The following is a 19433-nucleotide window of genomic DNA, read 5'->3' as shown; positions in this document are numbered from 1 at the left end:
GACTAGCTCGCCCCTCCCTCCTCCTCATCCCATCCCCTCTCCCTCCCTTCTGCGCACTAACCCAGATGTAATAATCGCAATTAGATATTTTCCTCATATCGTTCAGCCCTAATTCACACAAAGAAAGAAAAGAACAATACATGTATTTGTGTTCAACATGATCTGACTTCAGTTATTGATATAGAGGGAGGGAGCTGCTGTACTCAACATTAACCAGCAGGGGGCGTCCTCACTGCATTTAAAACCAGAGCTGTTCTCCCAAACGGTTGTCTAATCTGTTACAGTGAAGTAACCTTTGTTGATTAAAGATGAAACTACAAAAACAAACAGAAACAGTCATTACACCACAGAGGGAGCTGTCTCCAGGAATTACACATTTGGCATTTAAAAGTTCTTAACATCACACTTAATACAACTATAATGAAACATTTGGTCATCAGTGTGGAACTTGTTTTCTACACAGCTGTCTGCTCTCAGTGATTCTGTTCATCTAATTCATCACTTCTTCTTTAAGGGGAGTGCTTCTCTAAGTTTACCAAACCTGTAGCGCATCGCTCCTTTGATTCCTTTATCTTTATCCATTAGACGTTTAATCTCTTCCAGTTTCTTCTTCTTCTCTGTTTCTCCTTTCTCCTTCATCTTCTCAATCAGGAAGTCCAAGTCAACCTGAGTGGACACTGCATCAACCTTCAGGGCGATCTGCTCCAGTTGGACAACATGCTGAAAGGACTCTTCCAACAACCGATCCTTGTCTTTCTGAAGACCTTCCAAGTCTTTTTTAAGAGTTTCAAAAAGGCTCGACTTTATCTCACTTTCTGCTTTGTTCTTTTCATACTTGTCCTTCACATCTTGTTCGGTCTTCTTAACTTTCCTTTTTTTGCTCACATACTTCCAGCGGGTTTTGACATGACTTGATTCATCTGAACACTCACCCTCACAGTCAATGCATTGTTTTTCCTTCACATGAACTGATGCAGGACACTTCCCAGTACATACGGTGCAGCGGCCATCATTCATGATCTCACATTGTTCTGGAATCAAGGCCAGTGTGCATGGATAGTGACAGGTCTCCTCACAGACAGTACAGCAGACAGCTCCTCCATAATTTAACCCAAGTGCCCACCACCTCCTCTCTCTGCCGACTTTTTGTTTAACTTTGTAGACTTCATCAACTTCTTCAGTGAACTTCTCATTCTTATTCATCTCTTCTTTATGCTTGCTCAGAGCTTCCCGAGTCTGTTTGATTTCTTCCTGTTTTTGATCAATCGACTTGATTATTTCTTGCAGTTTTTTGATACCATCTGTCAGTCCGATGAGAGACTTCAACACTTCAACAGTTGTCTTCAGGTTCTGAGGCAAAGTTATATTCAGGAAATCTGTGAACTGACTCATTCCTTTTATTGATATTTCATCTGCAATTTTGAGTTTCAATGTGTTCTCTGTCCTGCATTCATTTTGGCTGTTATCAAACAGGAAGTGAATCGGCTGATTCTTCTCATCTTTGGCACATCTAAACTTTGCAGCTTCAAGAACTTGTAGAACATTTTTAGCTGTCACACCAGCTGAGTGTGTGATGAGAGCAACAATGTTCTTCTCCATGTTTTTTCCAAACAGAGATGCCACTGAATTGAAAATGTACCTCATTTGGTCATTCAGTCGATTTACACTCCCTGTTATCACCAGACCCACTGCATTAATCTCATGAACTCCATCGACTGAGTGAAACAAGTCAAGTAATCTTTGACTGGCGTCGTGTTCAATCCCATCAGTGGTTCCGTATCCAGGAGTATCAATGATGGTCAGAGAGAAGGGCAGAATTTTATCTTCAAAACCAAAGATCTGGTACACGATCACATCTGATGTCTGAGTTCCTGATTGACTTCTCTTCTCGTCTTCTACGATCTGAAACCAGACATCATCCTCCCACTCCACTCCCATGGCGTAGTTGACCAGAGTGTTGACCAGAGTAGATTTTCCTGCTCCTGTTTCACCAACAAGTAAGATGGTTTTGTTATTCTTGTTTGGATTTTTTTCACCAAGAGTCATTCTTGTCAGAGTTCCAATGTTCTCTTTCTTTGGTTTTAGCTGGTAGAGAGCAGGAGATCCTGATCGGATAAGAACTTTGCAGGTGATGTTGTCAAACTTGGATGAGGTGTTCCTGTAGAAAAGTAAAGACATAAATAACATCACTCTACTGACCAGGGTCTTTTAATAAAAGCTTTTTAGCCAACTATTTGACCCGATGGGGTACTCAAAACAAAAACCCTATGGGTGCCTGGTTAGCTCACCTGGTAGAGCAGGCGCCCATATATAGAGGTTTACTCCTCAACGCAGCAGCCGGGGGTTCGACTCTGACATGCGGCCCTTTGCTGCATGTCATTCCCCCTCTCCCTCCCCTTTCATGTGTAAGCTGTCCTATATAAATAAATGCCTAAATGCCCAAAATAAATCATCTTTAAAAACAAAAACCCTATGAGAAAGCGAGGAAGAGGTACAGCTACCCTGCCTGGAGGAAGCCCGGGGCCAGGCCCAGATGGAGGGCTCGTCAGCGAGCGTCTGGTGGCCGGGTTTGCCACAAAGAAGCGACGTGGCACCTCCCTTTCCATCCCATGGGCCCACCATCTGTGGGAGGAACCGCTGGGGTCGGGTGCGCTGCTACACGGGTGGCAGTGAAGGTCAGGGGCCTTGACGGACCCGACCCGGGCAGCAGACGCTGGCTCTGGGGACGTGGAACGTCACCTCTCTGTGGGGGAAGGAGCCGGAACTGGTGCGGGAGGTGGAGCACTACCGGTTAGATCTGGTGGGGCTTACCTCTACGCCAGGCACAGCGTTATGGGTGGGCCTGACAGGCCTAGGACCACCCAAAACTTTTCTTCTTCTTAAAAAAAAACAAAAAACTTAATATATTTTAATTTTGTCAAGAATTATTAAAAATTGGCAAATCTCATAATTTGTGCTAAAATAGTCTAAATGTTTAGTTTTCAATAACAATTTTAAAAAGCTAGTTATTATGTCTATTTTGATGTTTCTGTGCAAGTTCTGGAACCATACTCCTGGATAGGAGTTGGACTCTTTTCTTCTCTGGAGTTGCCGGGCGGGTGTGGGGATACTCACAAGCCCCCGGCTGAGCGCCGCTACGTTGGAGTTTACCCCGGTGGACGAGAGGGTCGCCTCCCTACGCCTGCGGGTTGTGGGGGGGAAAACTCTGACTGTTGTTTGTGCATATGCACCAAACAGGAGTTCGGAGTATTCAGCCTTCTTGGAGACCTTGAGTGGAGTCCTGCATGGGGCGCCAGTGGGGGACTCCATTGTTCTGCTGGGGGACTTCAACGCACACATGGGCAATGATGGAGACACCTGAGAGGCGGCGTGATTGGGAGGAACGGCCTCCCTGATCTAAACCAGAGTGGTTGTTTGTTGTTGGACTTCTGTGCTAGTCATGGATTGTCTATAATGAACACCATGTTCGAACATAGGGATGCTCATAAGTGTACCTGGTACCAGAGCACCCTAGGCCGAAGGTCAATGATCGATTTTATAATCGTTTCATCTGATCTGAGGCCGTGTGTTTTGGGCACTCGGATGAAGAGAGGGGCGGAGCTGTCAACTGATCACCATCTGGTGGTGAGTTGGGTCAGGGTGTGGAGGAAAACTCTAGGGAGGTGTTCCCGGCACGTGCAGCTGTGAGGAGGCCTCGACAAGACCCAGGACTAGGTGGAGGGATTATATCTCCAACCTGACCTGGGAACACCTCGGGATCCCCCAGTCAGAGCTGGTTAATGTGGCTCGGGAAAGCGAAGTTTGGGGTCCCCTGCTGGATCTGCTGCCCCTGCGACCCAACCCCGGATAAGCGGAGGAAAATGCATGGATGGATGGATGGATGGATGGATGGATGGATGGATGGATGGAGGTACTCAAAACAGGATATATGGTTAGTATAGATACAAACTATATGCACATACATACCAACAGTCACACACCATCTGATATAGAAAATCATTATCATTCAGAATTATCAGACTCATCACCAAATAATAACTAAAGAGATCCTGTATGGATCAGAATTCTGTTTGAGATGTCTTTATCAGTTGATAAAGTGTTGATTATTCTGAGAAAAAAAAAAAGAGTAACCAGCACATATGCAATCAACTGGATCAGCTGAACTTAATTTAGATTAAACGTACAATATGTAACTTTCTGCCGCTAGGGGTCTCTCAACCAAAACAATGGATGGTAAAACTGGACTTTTGATGAAGTTGTGAAGTTGCGTGGAATTATGGGAGTTTTTAGTGTTAAACACCTTCGCTGCCGGTTAGAATGCATCAGTTCACGGACGAGTTTACCCATTCAAGTTTATTCACGTTACGTTTAGTAACATCTATTCATGTTATTCTAATAAAATAGCTGCAGTTTCCCCAACATAATTAGATTTTTCTCAATTAGATTTTTATTTGTAGCTGACCAGTTAGCTAGCTAGTGAGCCAGCAAGCTAACCAGCTAAAACACAAAATATTTCACATATCAATGTCAGCTTTTGGATGGTTTCAACACCGGGGCGGACGGGGTTTGTTGTAACGCTAGCTAGCTGCTAAACGAGTCTGAGAGACAGGTGTAGGTGGGGATTGTCGGGGAAATCTCCGCGACAGCGAGCCAGGACGTTCGATGACTGTTGTGCAGCAGCAGAACATCTCCCAGCTGCCCGGAATTATCTCCCCTTCACTTTTCAGTAATCTTAACTTCTCGTTTTGGTGCTAAACCCACCTTTTGTCGGGTTAATTTAGCTAACCGTAAAGACAGCTAAACGCAAAGGGGAAAAATTCGCGCGGGAGGAGATTTTCGGCACATACCCGGTAGCTTCGGGAGATGTAGCTACCGCTATGGATGGCCGCGCTGTTGTGACTCGGTGCTGGGTCTGATATAGCCAGTCTGTTTCCCGACGTTTAATTAAACTGCCGTTAGCGTCGTAAGCACCAGGCACTGGAGATAAGTTCTGGCCGGGGGTTGCTGTAATGAAAGCAGCTGGCTGATAGCTGACTGGGGGCTAACGGTAACTAGCTAGCTATATGTCCCGGGGCTGATAGCTGACTGGGGGCTAACGGTAACTAGCTAGCTATATGTCCCGGGGCTGTTGTCAGCTGTCATCCCGACTGAGTCTCTCTGCGCCGGGGGAGTGAGGCAGACAGACCGGGGTGTGCTAGCTGGCTAAATTAGCATTAGATTAATCGTCTATACAGCTAACGTTAACGTTACTAGTGACGTTATTCGTGGGTTACCTCAGTCCTGTTAGCTGTGGTTGAAGCAGTTATACTAAAAATAACTTTATTAGCGTGTTGAACGATGTTGTAACCTCATAATGTTACCCACAAAGCATTAGCATCAATGTTAGCTACTTGCCAACCAGCACATTGTAGTAACGTTAAGCTGGTATCGATATTGAACTTTCAAAATAAATAAGGTCTCTGTTGTATTACTGTGATAAAAAGTGGGATGTAACATGACAAAATGATGCTGAATGGCAAAAAAAAAGCAGTATTACGGTTACAAGTTTTTTTTTCTGTGACATTGTATGATTTACAATTACTCCTGAACGTATCATCTTGGTGCCAGTGTTCTGACCATGGTTCTGATGGAAGTTAGAGTAACTGGTGGGTGAAAGGTTATATGACGCCACTGACGGGCGACTAAAGGAAACGTCCCGTGTCTGAAAATAAAATAACAGATTTCTCTGGGTTTGACATTTGGTAGAAACATTTGGGATAGTGTAAGAACACAACTCATAAAAATATATAACATAGGTATGGTCGTTTTTAGACATTTTAAAGCAGAAATGTTACATATTGTACCTTTAATTATTAATTGTACTATTGCTGGCAAGTAAATGTTGATATTGGGTCTGTTGAGCAAACAAACAACTCAGTTATACAGACCTAAAAACTGAAACTGAAAACAATTTAATATCACTCAAAGAAAACTGGTAACACTTTTATTCCATCTACTTACTGAGCTTTGTCCACCAGAGGGTTCAGAAGCAGGGCAGTAGGTTTAGACGGTGCAGACACTGTGGTTGGACTGAGGTTGGTGGTCTGGGGTGAAGTAGAAGTCTGTAGAGAGAGCAGGGCCTCCAACAATGTGTTGGTCGGAGAACAGGCCTCAGATTGCCTCCTCGGAAACACATCTGTGTTCAAAGAAATCTCACGTTAATTTAAAAACAGACGGGTGGTAATGGCGCAGTGGATATGGCACACCTTTGGTGTGGAAGACCCAGGTTTGATTCCCACTGCGATACATTAACCAATGTGTCCCGGAGCAAGCCACTTGCTCCAGAGGCGTGCACTTGCTCCCCTAGTTGCTCCAGAGGCGTGCAACCTCATATATAGCAATTGTAAGTCACTTTGGATAAAAGCATCAGCTAAATGACATGTAATGCAATGTAATGTAAAAAAACAGTGTAATTTGCTATACATGCCCTCAAAAAGCGATGATTGCTGGGTAGGGCTAGGTATTGTTCAAACATATGATACTAGTACCGGTTCCACGTGACTTCCAAATACCTGATCCTGAATGCCAATCTTTTTGATACAGATTTTCTAAAATCCATTTTAACAATAAGATCGATGTCCCAATCAACCTTTTTTGACCTCCCCGATCCGATTTTTTAAATATTGAATATGTCTCAAGTTCCCCGCTGGACAACGAAAATTAAACTTGGTAATAAATCCTGGTAATAACAGCCTCTAAGCGTGGTTAAGAAGTGTGGAGAATTGGAGTAAAGCTTCTGTAAAAAACGGATGACTAAGAAAGACGTTTTTACATGTTGCCAAGGGCTTCAAGCCATGAGACACTCTGTGGACAGACACTGGATAAGTGGCCGCGCCATGTTGGTTTCAAAGTGCCAGCATCCAGGCAGTCTGGCAGTGCATTTGTGTTGCAGGGCATGTGTAATTAAAAGCGGTCGATCACAAGTTGATATAAATGATCAGATTAAGGTAATCGGGGTATGCAAACAGAGTTTTTCTTGTATGTCTCTACAACATATAACGATACACAGCCAATCACTGACATTATTAGTAAGTAAGTAAGTAAGTAAAATTTATTTGTACAGCGCTTTTCACAGACAAGGTCACAAAGTGCTTTACAATGTGCATGTCAATAATATAAAATACAAATACAACAAATACAATTATCAAATTAAAGCTGCGAGCAGCGATGGACGGGCCCTCGCGCCTCTGCGCGCGTCGGGGTTACCGGCGGATGCCGCTCCTTGCGACCGTGCATTTGCGCGGCACTCAGACACCACAAATCGTCACCAATGAAAAGGGAACTCCCCGCCGAGTTCAACGATACCTCACACAAGACTCTACGTCATACTGTTCATTAGCTGTGAAAAGGGGCGTGGCTAAAGCATAGGGGGCGGGTCAAACCATCACCAATTAAAAATGAAGCCTCTGCTGAGATGAATGATACTTCACACAAGACTCTACCTTAAATGGGTCAGCATGTATGAAAAGGGGCGTGGCTTGAACATGGGGGGCGGGCCAAACAATTACCAATGAAGAAGGAAGTCTCTGCTGAGTTCAATGATACCTCACACAAGACTCTACCTTAAACGGTTCAAATGTTATGAAAGGGGGTGTGGCTTAGCATAGGGGGCGGGCCAAACCATCACCAATGAATAAGGTAGTCTTTGCTGAGTTCAATGACACCTCACACAATACTCTACCTTAAACGGTTCAAATGTTATAAAAGGGGGCGTGGTCTGATTAAGTGGGCGTGGTCATATTATAGGCCCTGGCTCAGTATCACATGTAGACCACACATTCTAAGTTTCATGTAAATCGGATGATGTTTGTCATATAAGGCGCATTTCCTGTTGCCAGCGGGGGGCGCTATGACCAAAAGTCAATTTTGGCCTGTAGGTGTCCTCAGGCCTGGACCCTCGTCAATCGTGAGAAATTTCGGGCGAGATAACGCACAACGGCTAATCAAAGTTATAGCAATTTCTTTGTTCATCGCTAAACACTCAAAATGGTCGCCACACGCCCACACCGTCTGACCAAAAGTTTTTCTTTTTAATAACTTTTCATCGGCCAGGTGTTGGGATGGTACAGACCAAGTTTGAAGTCCATCGGATGAAATCTCTAGGAGGAGTTCGTTAAAGTATAGCACCTTGACTTTGCTTAGCGCCCTCTTCCGCACTGCGGGTCAGGGCGCGCTATGACTTTAAGTCAATATCGGCCGTTATTTGTCCTCAGGGTTGGACTCGTAACGCATAATCCGAGTTACACCCACTTCCGTGTTTCGGCGGCGAACGCACAAAATGGCCGCCCGCCACGGCCACGTCCTATGACCGAAAAGTTTTTCTTTCTTTAACAACTTTCCATCTTTAACTTCTTAAGATGGCACAGACCGAGTTTGAAGTTGATCGGATGAAATCTCTAGGAGGAGTTCGTTAAAGTACGACATGTGGAAATGGCCAAAATCGCACTAATTTTGAACTTTGAAATCAAAATGGCAGACTTCCTGTTGGGTTTAGGGTATGGCTCTAATTAAGTTTTTTGTACATCTTGACATGATATACTCACGCGGGGCTCAATTTTCTTAACTTTCTAGGGCGCTTAGCGAAAGCCATTTTTTGGGCTCTGCCCCGAAACCCTTAAAATAATGCGAAATTTTCACCAGACTTGATGCGCCGCAAAATTTGGTGAGTTTTTAAATATGTTAAGGCCCTCAAAAGCCAATTCATTTGACGGAAAAAGAAAGAAAGAATAGAAAGAAAAATAAAGCTGCGAGCAGCGATGGGACGGCCCTTCTGCGCAAGTCGGGGTTACCCGCGGATGCCGCTTCTTGCAACCGTGCATTAGCGGCCACCAGAGCCTGCAAATCGTCAACAATGAAAGGGAACTCCCGCCGAAGTTCAACGATAGCTCACACAAGACTCTCCATACACGGTTCATTAACTGTGAAAAGGGGCGGGGCAAAAGCATAGGGGCGGGTCAAACCATCACCAATTAAAAAGGAAGTCTGTGCTGAGTTCAATGATATCTCACATAAGACTCTACCTTAAACAGGTCAAAAGTTATGAAAGGGGGCGTGGCTTAACCATAGGGGCGGGCCAAACCATGACCAATGAAAAAGAAGTCTCTGTTGAGTTCGTTGATACCTCATATAAGACTCTACCTTAAACGGGTCACCAGTTATGAAAGGGGGCGTGGCTTAAGTATATAGCGGGCCCAAACCATCACCAATGAAGAAGGAAGTCTCTGCTGAGTTCAATGATACCTCACACAAGACTCTACATCAATCGGGCCATTAGTAATAAAGGGGGCGTGGCTTCAACATAGGGGCGGGCCAAACCATCACCAATGAAGAAGGAAGTCTCTGCTGAGTTCAATGATACCTCATACAAGGGTATTCCTTAAACGGTTCAAATGTTATGAAAGGGGCGTGGCTTATGCATAGGGGCGGGCCAAACCATCAACAATAAAGAAGGAACTCTCTGCTGAGTTCAATGATACCTCACACAAGACTCTACATCAATCGGGCCATTAGTAAAAAAAGGGCGTGGCTTCAACATAGGGGCGGGCCAAACCATCACCAATGAAGAAGGAAGTCTCTGCTGAGTTCATTGATATCTCACACATGGGTATGCCTTAAACGGTAAAAATTTTATGAAAGGGCAAGGGGGCTTAAGCATAGGGGCGGGTCAAACCATCACCAATTTAAAAATGAAGTCTCTGCTGAGTTCAATGACACCTCACACAAGACTCTACCTTAAACGGTTCAAATGTTATGAAAGGGGGCGTGGCCTGAGTAAGTGGGCGTGGTCATATTATAGGGGCTGGCTCAGGATCACATGTAGACCACACATTATAAGTTTTATGTAAATCGGATGATGTTTGTCATATAAGGCAGATTTCCTGTGGCCAGGGGGGGGCGCTATGACCAAAAGTCAATTTTGGCCTGTAGGTGTCCCCCAGGCCTGGACCCTTGTCCATCGTGGAGAAATTTCGGGCAGATACGGCAATAACGCATAACTCAAGTTACAACAACTTCTTTGTTCATCACTAAACACTCGAAATGGCCGCCCCACCCGCCACGCCCTATGTCGAAAAGTTTTTCTTTTAATAACTTTTCATCGTTCAGGTGTTGGGATGGTACAGACCAAGTTTGAAGTCCATCGGATGAAATCTCTAGGAGGAGTTCGTTAAAGTATAGCACCTTGACTTTTAGGCCTACTTCGTGTTGCCACTAGGGCGCGCTATGACTTTAAGTAAATATCGGCCGTTATTTGTCCTCAGGGTTGGACTCGTAAACGTACACTCGAGTTACACCCACTTCCTGTTTCGGCGGCGAAACGCACAAAATGGCCGCCCCGCCACGGCCACGTCCTATGACGAAAAGTTTTTCTTTTAACAACTTTCCATCTTTAACTTCTTAAGATGGCACAGACCGAGTTTGAAGTTGATCGGATGAAATCTCTAGGAGGAGTTCGTTAAAGTACGACATGTGGAAATGGCCAAAATCGCACTAATTTTGAACTTTGAAATCAAAATGGCAGACTTCCTGTTGGGTTTAGGGTATGGCTCTAATTAAGTTTTTTGTACATCTTGACATGATACACTGCAGGGGCTCAATTTTCTTAACTTTCTAGGGGGCGCTAGCGAGCCATTTTTGGGCGCCTATTCCCGAAACCCTTAAAATACGTAAATTTTCACCAGACTTGATGCGACCGCAAAATTTGGTGAGTTTTTGAATATGTTAAGGCCCTCAAAAAGCCAATTCATTTGACGGGAAAAAGAAAGAAAGAATAGAAAGAAAAATTAAAGCTGCGAGCAGCGATGGACGGGCCCTCTGCGCAAGTCGGGGTTACCGGCGGATGCCGCTCCTTGCAACCGTGCATTCGCGGGGCACTCAGACGCCTGCAAATCGTCAACAATGAAAAGGGAACTCCCCGCCGAGTTCAACGATAGCTCACACAAGACTCTACGTCATACGGTTCATTAACTGTGAAAAGGGGCGGGGCAAAAGCATAGGGGGCGGGTCAAACCATCACCAATTAAAAAGGAAGTCTGTGCTGAGTTCAATGATATCTCACATAAGACTCTACCTTAAACAGGTCAAAAGTTATGAAAGGGGCGTGGCTTAACCATAGGGGGCGGGCCAAACCATGACCAATGAAAAAAGAAGTCTCTGTTGAGTTCGTTGATACCTCATATAAGACTCTACCTTAAACGGGTCACCAGTTATGAAAGGGGGCGTGGCTTAAGTATAAGGGGGCGGGCCAAACCATCACCAATGAAGAAGGAAGTCTCTGCTGAGTTCAATGATACCTCACACAAGACTCTACATCAATCGGGCCATTAGTAATAAAAGGGGGCGTGGCTTCAACATAGGGGGCGGGCCAAACCATCACCAATGAAGAAGGAAGTCTCTGCTGAGTTCAATGATACCTCATACAAGGGTATTCCTTAAACGGTTCAAATGTTATGAAAGGGGGCGTGGCTTATGCATAGGGGGCGGGCCAAACCATCAACAATAAAGAAGGAACTCTCTGCTGAGTTCAATGATACCTCACACAAGACTCTACATCAATCGGGCCATTAGTAATAAAAGGGGGCGTGGCTTCAACATAGGGGGCGGGCCAAACCATCACCAATGAAGAAGGAAGTCTCTGCTGAGTTCATTGATATCTCACACATGGGTATGCCTTAAACGGTAAAAAATGTATGAAAGGGGGCGGGGCTTAAGCATAGGGGGCGGGTCAAACCATCACCAATTAAAAATGAAGTCTCTGCTGAGTTCAATGACACCTCACACAAGACTCTACCTTAAACGGTTCAAATGTTATGAAAGGGGGCGTGGCCTGAGTAAGTGGGCGTGGTCATATTATAGGGGCTGGCTCAGGATCACATGTAGACCACACATTATAAGTTTTATGTAAATCGGATGATGTTTGTCATATAAGGCAGATTTCCTGGCTGGGGGGCGCTATGACCAAAGTCAATTTTGGCCTGTAGGTGTCCTCAGGCCTGGACCCTTGTCCATCGTGAGAAATTTCGGGCAGATAATGCGCAACGCGACACTCAAGTTACAACAACTTCTTTGTTCATCACTAAACACTCGAATATGGCGCCCGCCACGCGTACGCCCTATGACGAAAAGTTTTTCTTTTAATAACTTTTCATCGTTAAGGTGTTGGGATGGTACAGACCAAGTTTGAAGTCCATCGGATGAAATCTCTAGGAGGAGTTCGTTAAAGTATAGCACCTTGACTTTTAGGCCTACGTGGTTGCGCACCCTAGGGGCGCTATGACTTTAAGTAAATATCGGCCGTTATTTGTCCTCAGGGTTGGACTCGTAAACGTACACTCGAGTTACACCCACTTCCTGTTTCGGCGGCGAAACGCACAAAATGGCCGCCCCGCCACGGCCACGTCCTATGACGAAAAGTTTTTCTTTTAACAACTTTCCATCTTTAACTTCTTAAGATGGCACAGACCGAGTTTGAAGTTGATCGGATGAAATCTCTAGGAGGAGTTCGTTAAAGTACCGACATGTGGAAATGGCCAAAATCGCACTATTTTGGAACTTTGAAATCAAAATGGCAGACTTCCTGTTGGGTTTAGGGTATTGCGCATCTAATATTTTTTTGTACATCTTGACATGATACACTGCAGGGGCTCAATTTTCTTAACTTTCTAGGGGGCGCTAGCGAGCCATTTTTGGGCGCCTATTCCCGAAACCCTTAAAATACGTAAATTTTCACCAGACTTGATGCGACCGCAAAATTTGGTGAGTTTTTGAATATGTTAAGGCCCTCAAAAAGCCAATTCATTTGACGGGAAAAAGAAAGAAAGAATAGAAAGAAAAATTAAAGCTGCGAGCAGCGATGGACCGGCCCTCTGCGCAGTCGGGAGTTGGGCCGGATGCCGCTTCTTGCAAACCGGCATTCGCAGGGGCACTCAGACGCCTGCAAATCGTCAACAATGAAAGGGAACTCCCCCGCCGAAGTTCAACGATAGCTCACACAAGACTCTACGTCATACGGTTCATTAACTGTGAAAAGGGGCGGGGCAAAAGCATAGGGGGCGGGTCAAACCATCACCAATTAAAAAGGAAGTCTGTGCTGAGTTCAATGATATCTCACATAAGACTCTACCTTAAACAGGTCAAAAGTTATGAAAGGGGGCGTGGCTTAACCATAGGGCCGGGCCAAACCATGACCAATGAAAAAGAAGTCTCTGTTGAGTTCGTTGATACCTCATAATAAGACTCTACCTTAAACGGGTCACCAGTTATGAAAGGGGGCGTGGCTTAAGTATAAGGGGCGGGCCAAACCAACACCAATGAAGAAGGAAGTCTCTGCTGAGTTCAATGATACCTCACACAAGACTCTACATCAATCGGGCCATTAGTAATAAAAGGGGGCGTGGCTTCAACATAGGGGCGGGCCAAACCATCACCAATGAAGAAGGAAGTCTCTGCTGAGTTCAATGATACCTCATACAAGGGTATTCCTTAAACGGTTCAAATGTTATGAAAGGGGGCGTGGCTTATGCATAGGGGCGGGCCAAACCATCAACAATAAAGAAGGAACTCTCTGCTGAGTTCAATGATACCTCACACAAGACTCTACATCAATCGGGCCATTAGTAATAAAAGGGGCGTGGCTTCAACATAGGGGCGGGCCAAACCATCACCAATGAAGAAGGAAGTCTCTGCTGAGTTCATTGATATCTCACACATGGGTATGCCTTAAACGGTAAAAATTTTTATGAAAGGGGGGGGCTTAAGCATAGGGGGCGGGTCAAACCATCACCAATTAAAAATGAAGTCTCTGCTGAGTTCAATGACACCTCACACAAGACTCTACCTTAAACGGTTCAAATGTTATGAAAGGGGGCGTGGCCTGAGTAAGTGGGCGTGGTCATATTATAGGGGCTGGCTCAGGATCACATGTAGACCACACATTATAAGTTTTATGTAAATCGGATGATGTTTGTCATATAAGGCAGATTTCCTGTGGCCAGGGGGGGGCGCTATGACCAAAAGTCAATTTTGGCCTGTAGGTGTCCTCAGGCCTGGACCCTTGTCCATCGTGAGAAATTTCGGGCAGATACGACAACGTACACTCAAGTTACAACAACTTCTTTGTTCATCACTAAACACTCAAAATGGCCGCCCCGCCACGGCCACGCCCTATGACGAAAAGTTTTTCTTTTAACAACTTGTCATCTTTAACATCTTAAGATGGCACAGACCGAGTTTGAAGTTGATCGGATGAAATCTCTAGGAGGAGTTCGTTAAAGTACGACATGTGGAAATAGCCAAAATCGCACTCATTTCGAACTTTGAAATCAAAATGGCGGACTTCCTGTTGGGTTTAGGGTATGGCTCTAATGAAGTTTTTTGTACATCCTGACATGTTACATATGTGTACCAAGTTTCGTGAGTCTACGTTAAACGCACTGCAGGGGCTGAATTTTCTTAACTTTCTAGGGGGCGCTAGCGAGCCATTTTTGTGCGCCTATTCCCGAAACCCTTATAATACGTAAATTTTCACCAGACTTGATGCGACCGCCAAATTTGGTGAGTTTTTGAATATGTTAAGGCCCTCAAAAAGCCAATTCATTTGACGGGAAAAGAAAAAGAAAGAAGAAAGAAAGAATAAAGAAAGAATAATAATAATAATAATAATTCCTTCAGTTTCAATAGGGCCTTCGCCGCTGTCGGCGCTCGGGCCCTAATAATAATTCCTTCAGTTTCAATAGGACTTTCGCCGCTGTCGGCGCTCGGGCCCTAATAAATAAAAGACATAGGCTACCCAAAAGCTAGCCTAAACAAGTGAGTCTTCACTTGGCCCTTAAAACAGTCCACATTCTCAGCAAACCTAATGCTGGTTAGTAGAGCGTTCCAGATTCTGGGTGCCATAGCTTCAAAGGCTCTATCCCTGCATGTCTTCAGACGAGTGCGTGGCGTGGATAGCAGATTTTGATTGACAGACCTGAGAGACCGGGAGGGGGTATGTAAGTGAATTAAGTTGGCAAGATAGTCAGGGGCCTGACCATGTAGAGCCCTATAGGTTATGGTGAGAATTTTGAATTGGATCCTGTAGGTTACAGGAAGCCAGTGAAGAGAGCATAGCAGAGGGGTGATATGGTTGTGCCTGTTTGATCTTGTAAGAAGCCTAGCAGCTGCGTTTTGAATGGATTGCAGGCGGTGAAGGACAGATTTATTGAGTGAGGAGAAAAGTGAATTACAATAGTCAATACGGGAGGAAATGAAAGCATGGATGAGCATCTCTAGCTCTGGCTGAGAGACCAAAGCCCTTAATTTGCTAATATTGTGTAAGTTAAAAAAAAACAGGATTTGGTCAATGATTTGATGTGAGTTTCAAAAGATAGGGATTTGTCAAATGTCACCCCAAGGTTCCTTAGACTGGGCCGGACCGCAGATGACAAAGGCCGAATGTTCTGCTTGATCAGAGGAATAGCGCTGTCTGGCGCTATGATTAAAACCTCTGTCTTATCTGGATTCAACTGCAAAAAGCTTTTAGCCATCCAGTTGTTTATGGCATCTATGTAATCTAGGAGCCTAGTAAGTTTGTATGTTTCATTTTGCCTAAAAGTAAAATGGAGCTGTATGTCATCTGCATAAAAATAAGATAAGAAATGTTAAAATTGCAAATAACCTCACCTAGAGGCAACATATATAAAATGAATAATATTGGGCCCAACACTGAACCCTGTGGAACACCACAAGACAGGGGCGATGCAGAATGACAATCCCCAATAGAAACATCAAAAGTTCTATCCAAAAGATAGGACGCAAACCAGTCCAAGGCCACACCTGATATACCCACCGTTTCATGTAATCTCTTAATCACGATCTGGTGGTCGACTGTATCGAAGGCAGAACTGAGGTCTAACAGTACTAACAGTGACCATAAGCCTACATCTGAGGCCATCTGCAGGTCATTATGGACTCTCACCAGGGCTGTCTCAGTCGAATGTCTCTTCCTATAGCCTGACTGAAAGCTGTCATATATCTCCAAATTCTCTAAAACCGCTGTAAGTTGATTAGCCACAGCTTTTTCGATCTTGGTAGAAGCACGATGCATGCTTATTGGCTCACTGATGCTGATGAGATTCACTCCTTAGGGATTCAATTTTGGTATTGAATGACGAGGCATTTTAGAAACTCGATACTAAGGAGGCAATTCAGTTGGATACTAAAACGTTGAATCCGGTACCCAGCCCTATTGCAGGGTAGTATGTATTTTAATGTTGTCCAATGTCAAGTCTCTACTTGATCATATAATGAGATGATATACAGTAGCTAGTTTAGCGCCCATCATAATATTGTTACTGCCTTATTCCACTGCTCAGAGAATCGTCCTCTAAAGCTGAGGTTTTATTCTGGCCAGAATTGTCCCGATCTGATTTTTAAAACTATTTACCAGGTAGCTGTTCCTTTTGCTAGGAAATGTTTGTATTTCAAGTTTACATTAAACACTCAACAATACAAACATATAACATAAGTTATATACTGTATACAGTACATACTTATATGCAGCAGACTTGTGTGATCACTCAGTTTGATGTGTTAGTCCTCCTCCATCTTACCTTGTGCTCCTGGGCTGGTGCTTGATAATTTCTCCACCAGATCATTCCTATCAACCTGCTTTAAAACCTTCTTCACCACTTCTACAGACTGATGGCTGAAGGTCTGTATGATCTTATCGACTGTGTCCAGCCTGTCTGCATTTTCCAGTTGGTTCTTTGGGATGGCTTGAAATCCTACCAGGATGTCAGGATCCTGCAGGAACCACTTGAACTTCTTGAATTCTTCATCTGACAAATCTTCCAGTGTCTTCAAAAGCACCCCTTTAACAGACATGATCTCCGTCTTTGACACAAGTTTTCACTGCAAAAGAGAAAGACTTGAAAATTTACATTATGGTGACCTTATCATGGGGGAAGAGTTGAGTTTGTATTCACAGATAATTAAAATGTTTTAAAAGCTTCTTACTAAAATATGAATAAATATACTCAAACTAAGAATAAAAGCAGTCTATAATATGAGCAGGTCTCAGAGTTTTCTTCAGTGGAAGCATAGAAACGCCGTGCCTATTTTTTGAGCGTAATAAAGTTTATGATTGGTGATGCAGACTTCTCTGTTGGTGGGACGTGCATGTACACATCCCTGCAAACATGATGGGAGTGAGCACTCTCCTCCACCACAGTATCAGATGCTCAGTAGAACTGACTGTGGAGCATTACATCAGCAATGTTTATCGGGTGCTGGCTAGTCAATAGGACTCTGTGGGTCTCCTTCTTCACTTCAGCACAAAAGCCAAAATACTCTTCTACGTCTGTGGGACCAGCCAAGCTAATTTAATAACCTGCTTCTTCCTGAGGAGCTCCTGACAGCTCCAAACACCTGGTTAACCAAACTCTCCACCCTGCTACTGATAAGCCTGTCCCCCTGCTACATTCCTGCTCACATGGACCAGCATGATGCAACCCATGTTGTGCACATCTTCTGCGATGCCTCTTAGCGGACCTATGGCTCGGTAGCCTACATGCGCACTGAAGACAGCACTGGCCCCATGAATTTGGAATTTCCAATAGCCAGGTCAAGGGTCGCATCCTGAAGGCAACACTGCAGTAGGCTGTATAACGATGGAGCGTGTAATGGTGACCACATGAATTTCCTACTTGTGGATAATAAAGTTTACCTTGACCCTGACTCTATACCCAGGATGGAGCTAAACCTTTAGCACCATTCATGGCAGACTTTCCCCCTGCACGCCTTTATCTCTTTAGACCGTCATTCCACTCTACCATTGTGGCCCTTTTCAGGTGAAAATAGGACACCTGTCAGTGTTAGAGATAACAACTTTATGACACATATCTGCCCTGCCAGGATGGACCACCCTCAGCAGCCATGTACCTGCAGGCCATAAATATCAACTATTATCAAGTCTGCAACTGCCGCACAAATGGAAGATGGCAACGGATCATCAAGGAAATTGTCATCATGCTACCCAACAAGTTGCCCACCTCTGGAAATCCTTCTTTTGCACGGCTGCATGTAAACAGGAATATTAGTAAAATATTTATTTTATTAGCCATGTAAACAGCTTAAAGGAATATTGTCTTTTTCAGAATAAGGGCAAAAACTGGAATATGTGCATTTAGACGTAGTCAGTATTAGAGATAATGACTTTATGACACATATCTGCCCTTTGCTCCTTTATATGATCCAAATACATTTTGGATACTCCCATTTAACAACCAACCGTAATGTTCTTGATTAATCATTGATTAGATACTCAGGTTATGAAGTTATTATGAAGGTGTTCAAATACATACACAAATATAGCTACAATATACCGGTAGTTAGAAAAATAAGAGAATAGTTATCTAACTTGTAACATAAGTTCCACTTACCCAAAACATTTACTGTCCGTCGCACAACAGGAAGCTTGTTTCTTAGTCAAGTCTGTCTTGAAAAACAAAAACATTCGTAGTAAATGAGTTTAAACTCATTGAAATGATTGAAACTAACAACCACTCTAATTTGTAGGTTCTCATTTAGTTTATATTTAAAGTCAGCTGCAATAAAGCAGAGTCGCCACCCCTCTCTGATAACAAGGGCTGAATATCACTTACCCATGAATTGCATCCACATATCCTTCACTTTGTTTGCTTCCCTTTCTCACATCTTAGTCCATCCCACAGAGAAGGCATAGGAGAGACGCAAGGAAATCATGCAAGGAGAAAGGAAACGAGGGAATGTCTTTTCCTGTGAAGGGTCACATGAATTTGTCAGTTGTATGGGCGGAGTTAGCAACGGCTTCAGCTGCACGGCTTCCAGGAAGGCTGCTCTCTGTATCCTTGCTCCTAGCTCCTCAGAGATCCCTTCTCCATCCCCGCTCCTCGGGGCAGGAATAAGAGCTTTGAGACAGCCTTCACAAAGGAGGACCAGAAAAAACAAAACCGAAGAGTTTTCAAACAAGAGACTTAGGAAGCAGTCATAAGGTAACATTAGCTTGCCGGATTTGTCTAATATTTGGTTGGTTGGTATAATCCTCTGACTAATGCTACCCTAAATTGCGAAAGCGGGTGGACAAATCAAACTCACCTTCCAAACGCAGATCAGAGCGTCAGATAAGCAAAAAAGCAAACAGACATGCAGCCATCGCTGCAGCGATACTGAGGCGTCCAAAACTTGACGCCTCTTCATCATCATCGTCACAATCCCTGTGCTCCAACACTTAAACAAAAACATCAGTTAGCACAGACAGAAGTTTGCCTTTCTACAGGGCCCAGAATGCTACGCCCCTGTGAACAGCACATTAGAAAAACATTAAACTTACACAAAGAAAACTTCAGAACAATAAAAGTATTTTTGTACACAATCTGACT

At 44.1% G+C, this 19433-nt stretch overlaps 1 protein-coding gene across 2 annotated transcripts; it reads right to left on the bottom strand.

Annotated features, from left to right (window-relative positions):
• Positions 1-66: 66 nt before the first annotated feature.
• On the bottom strand, positions 67-18817 carry LOC120545268. Of its 2 annotated transcripts, none has more exons than XM_039779463.1 (5): positions 18678-18817; positions 18456-18511; positions 16626-16926; positions 6001-6175; positions 67-2158 (listed from the first exon to the last, which is right to left on the bottom strand). In XM_039779463.1, the coding sequence occupies exons 3-5, from the start codon at positions 16897-16899 to the stop codon at positions 499-501; spliced, it is 2109 nt and encodes a 702-aa protein (XP_039635397.1). In that variant the 5' UTR covers positions 16900-16926; positions 18456-18511; positions 18678-18817; the 3' UTR covers positions 67-498. The 2 variants fall into 2 exon arrangements, with proteins under 2 accessions (XP_039635397.1, XP_039635396.1); XM_039779462.1 differs by having other exon boundaries at positions 18456-18507.
• Between the last annotated feature and the right edge of the window lie 616 nt (positions 18818-19433).

This window comes from Perca fluviatilis, chromosome 17, assembly GCF_010015445.1.
Source record: "Perca fluviatilis chromosome 17, GENO_Pfluv_1.0, whole genome shotgun sequence".
Lineage (NCBI taxonomy): Eukaryota > Metazoa > Chordata > Actinopteri > Perciformes > Percidae > Perca > Perca fluviatilis.
The sequence above is the reverse complement of the archived record's forward strand: the minus strand, read 5'-3'. Positions and strand labels throughout refer to the sequence as shown.

Coding starts and splice junctions, on each gene's coding strand:
- LOC120545268 (XM_039779463.1), bottom strand. CDS start 16,899: ATGTCTGTTAAAGGGGTGCTTTTGAAGACACTGGAAGATTTGTCAGAT. Junction 6,176..16,625: donor CACCAGCCCAGGAGCACAAG/GTAAGATGGAGG, acceptor CTTTGAACACAG/ATGTGTTTCCGAGGAGGCAA. Junction 2,159..6,000: donor CCTCTGGTGGACAAAGCTCA/GTAAGTAGATGG, acceptor ACTTTTCTACAG/GAACACCTCATCCAAGTTTG.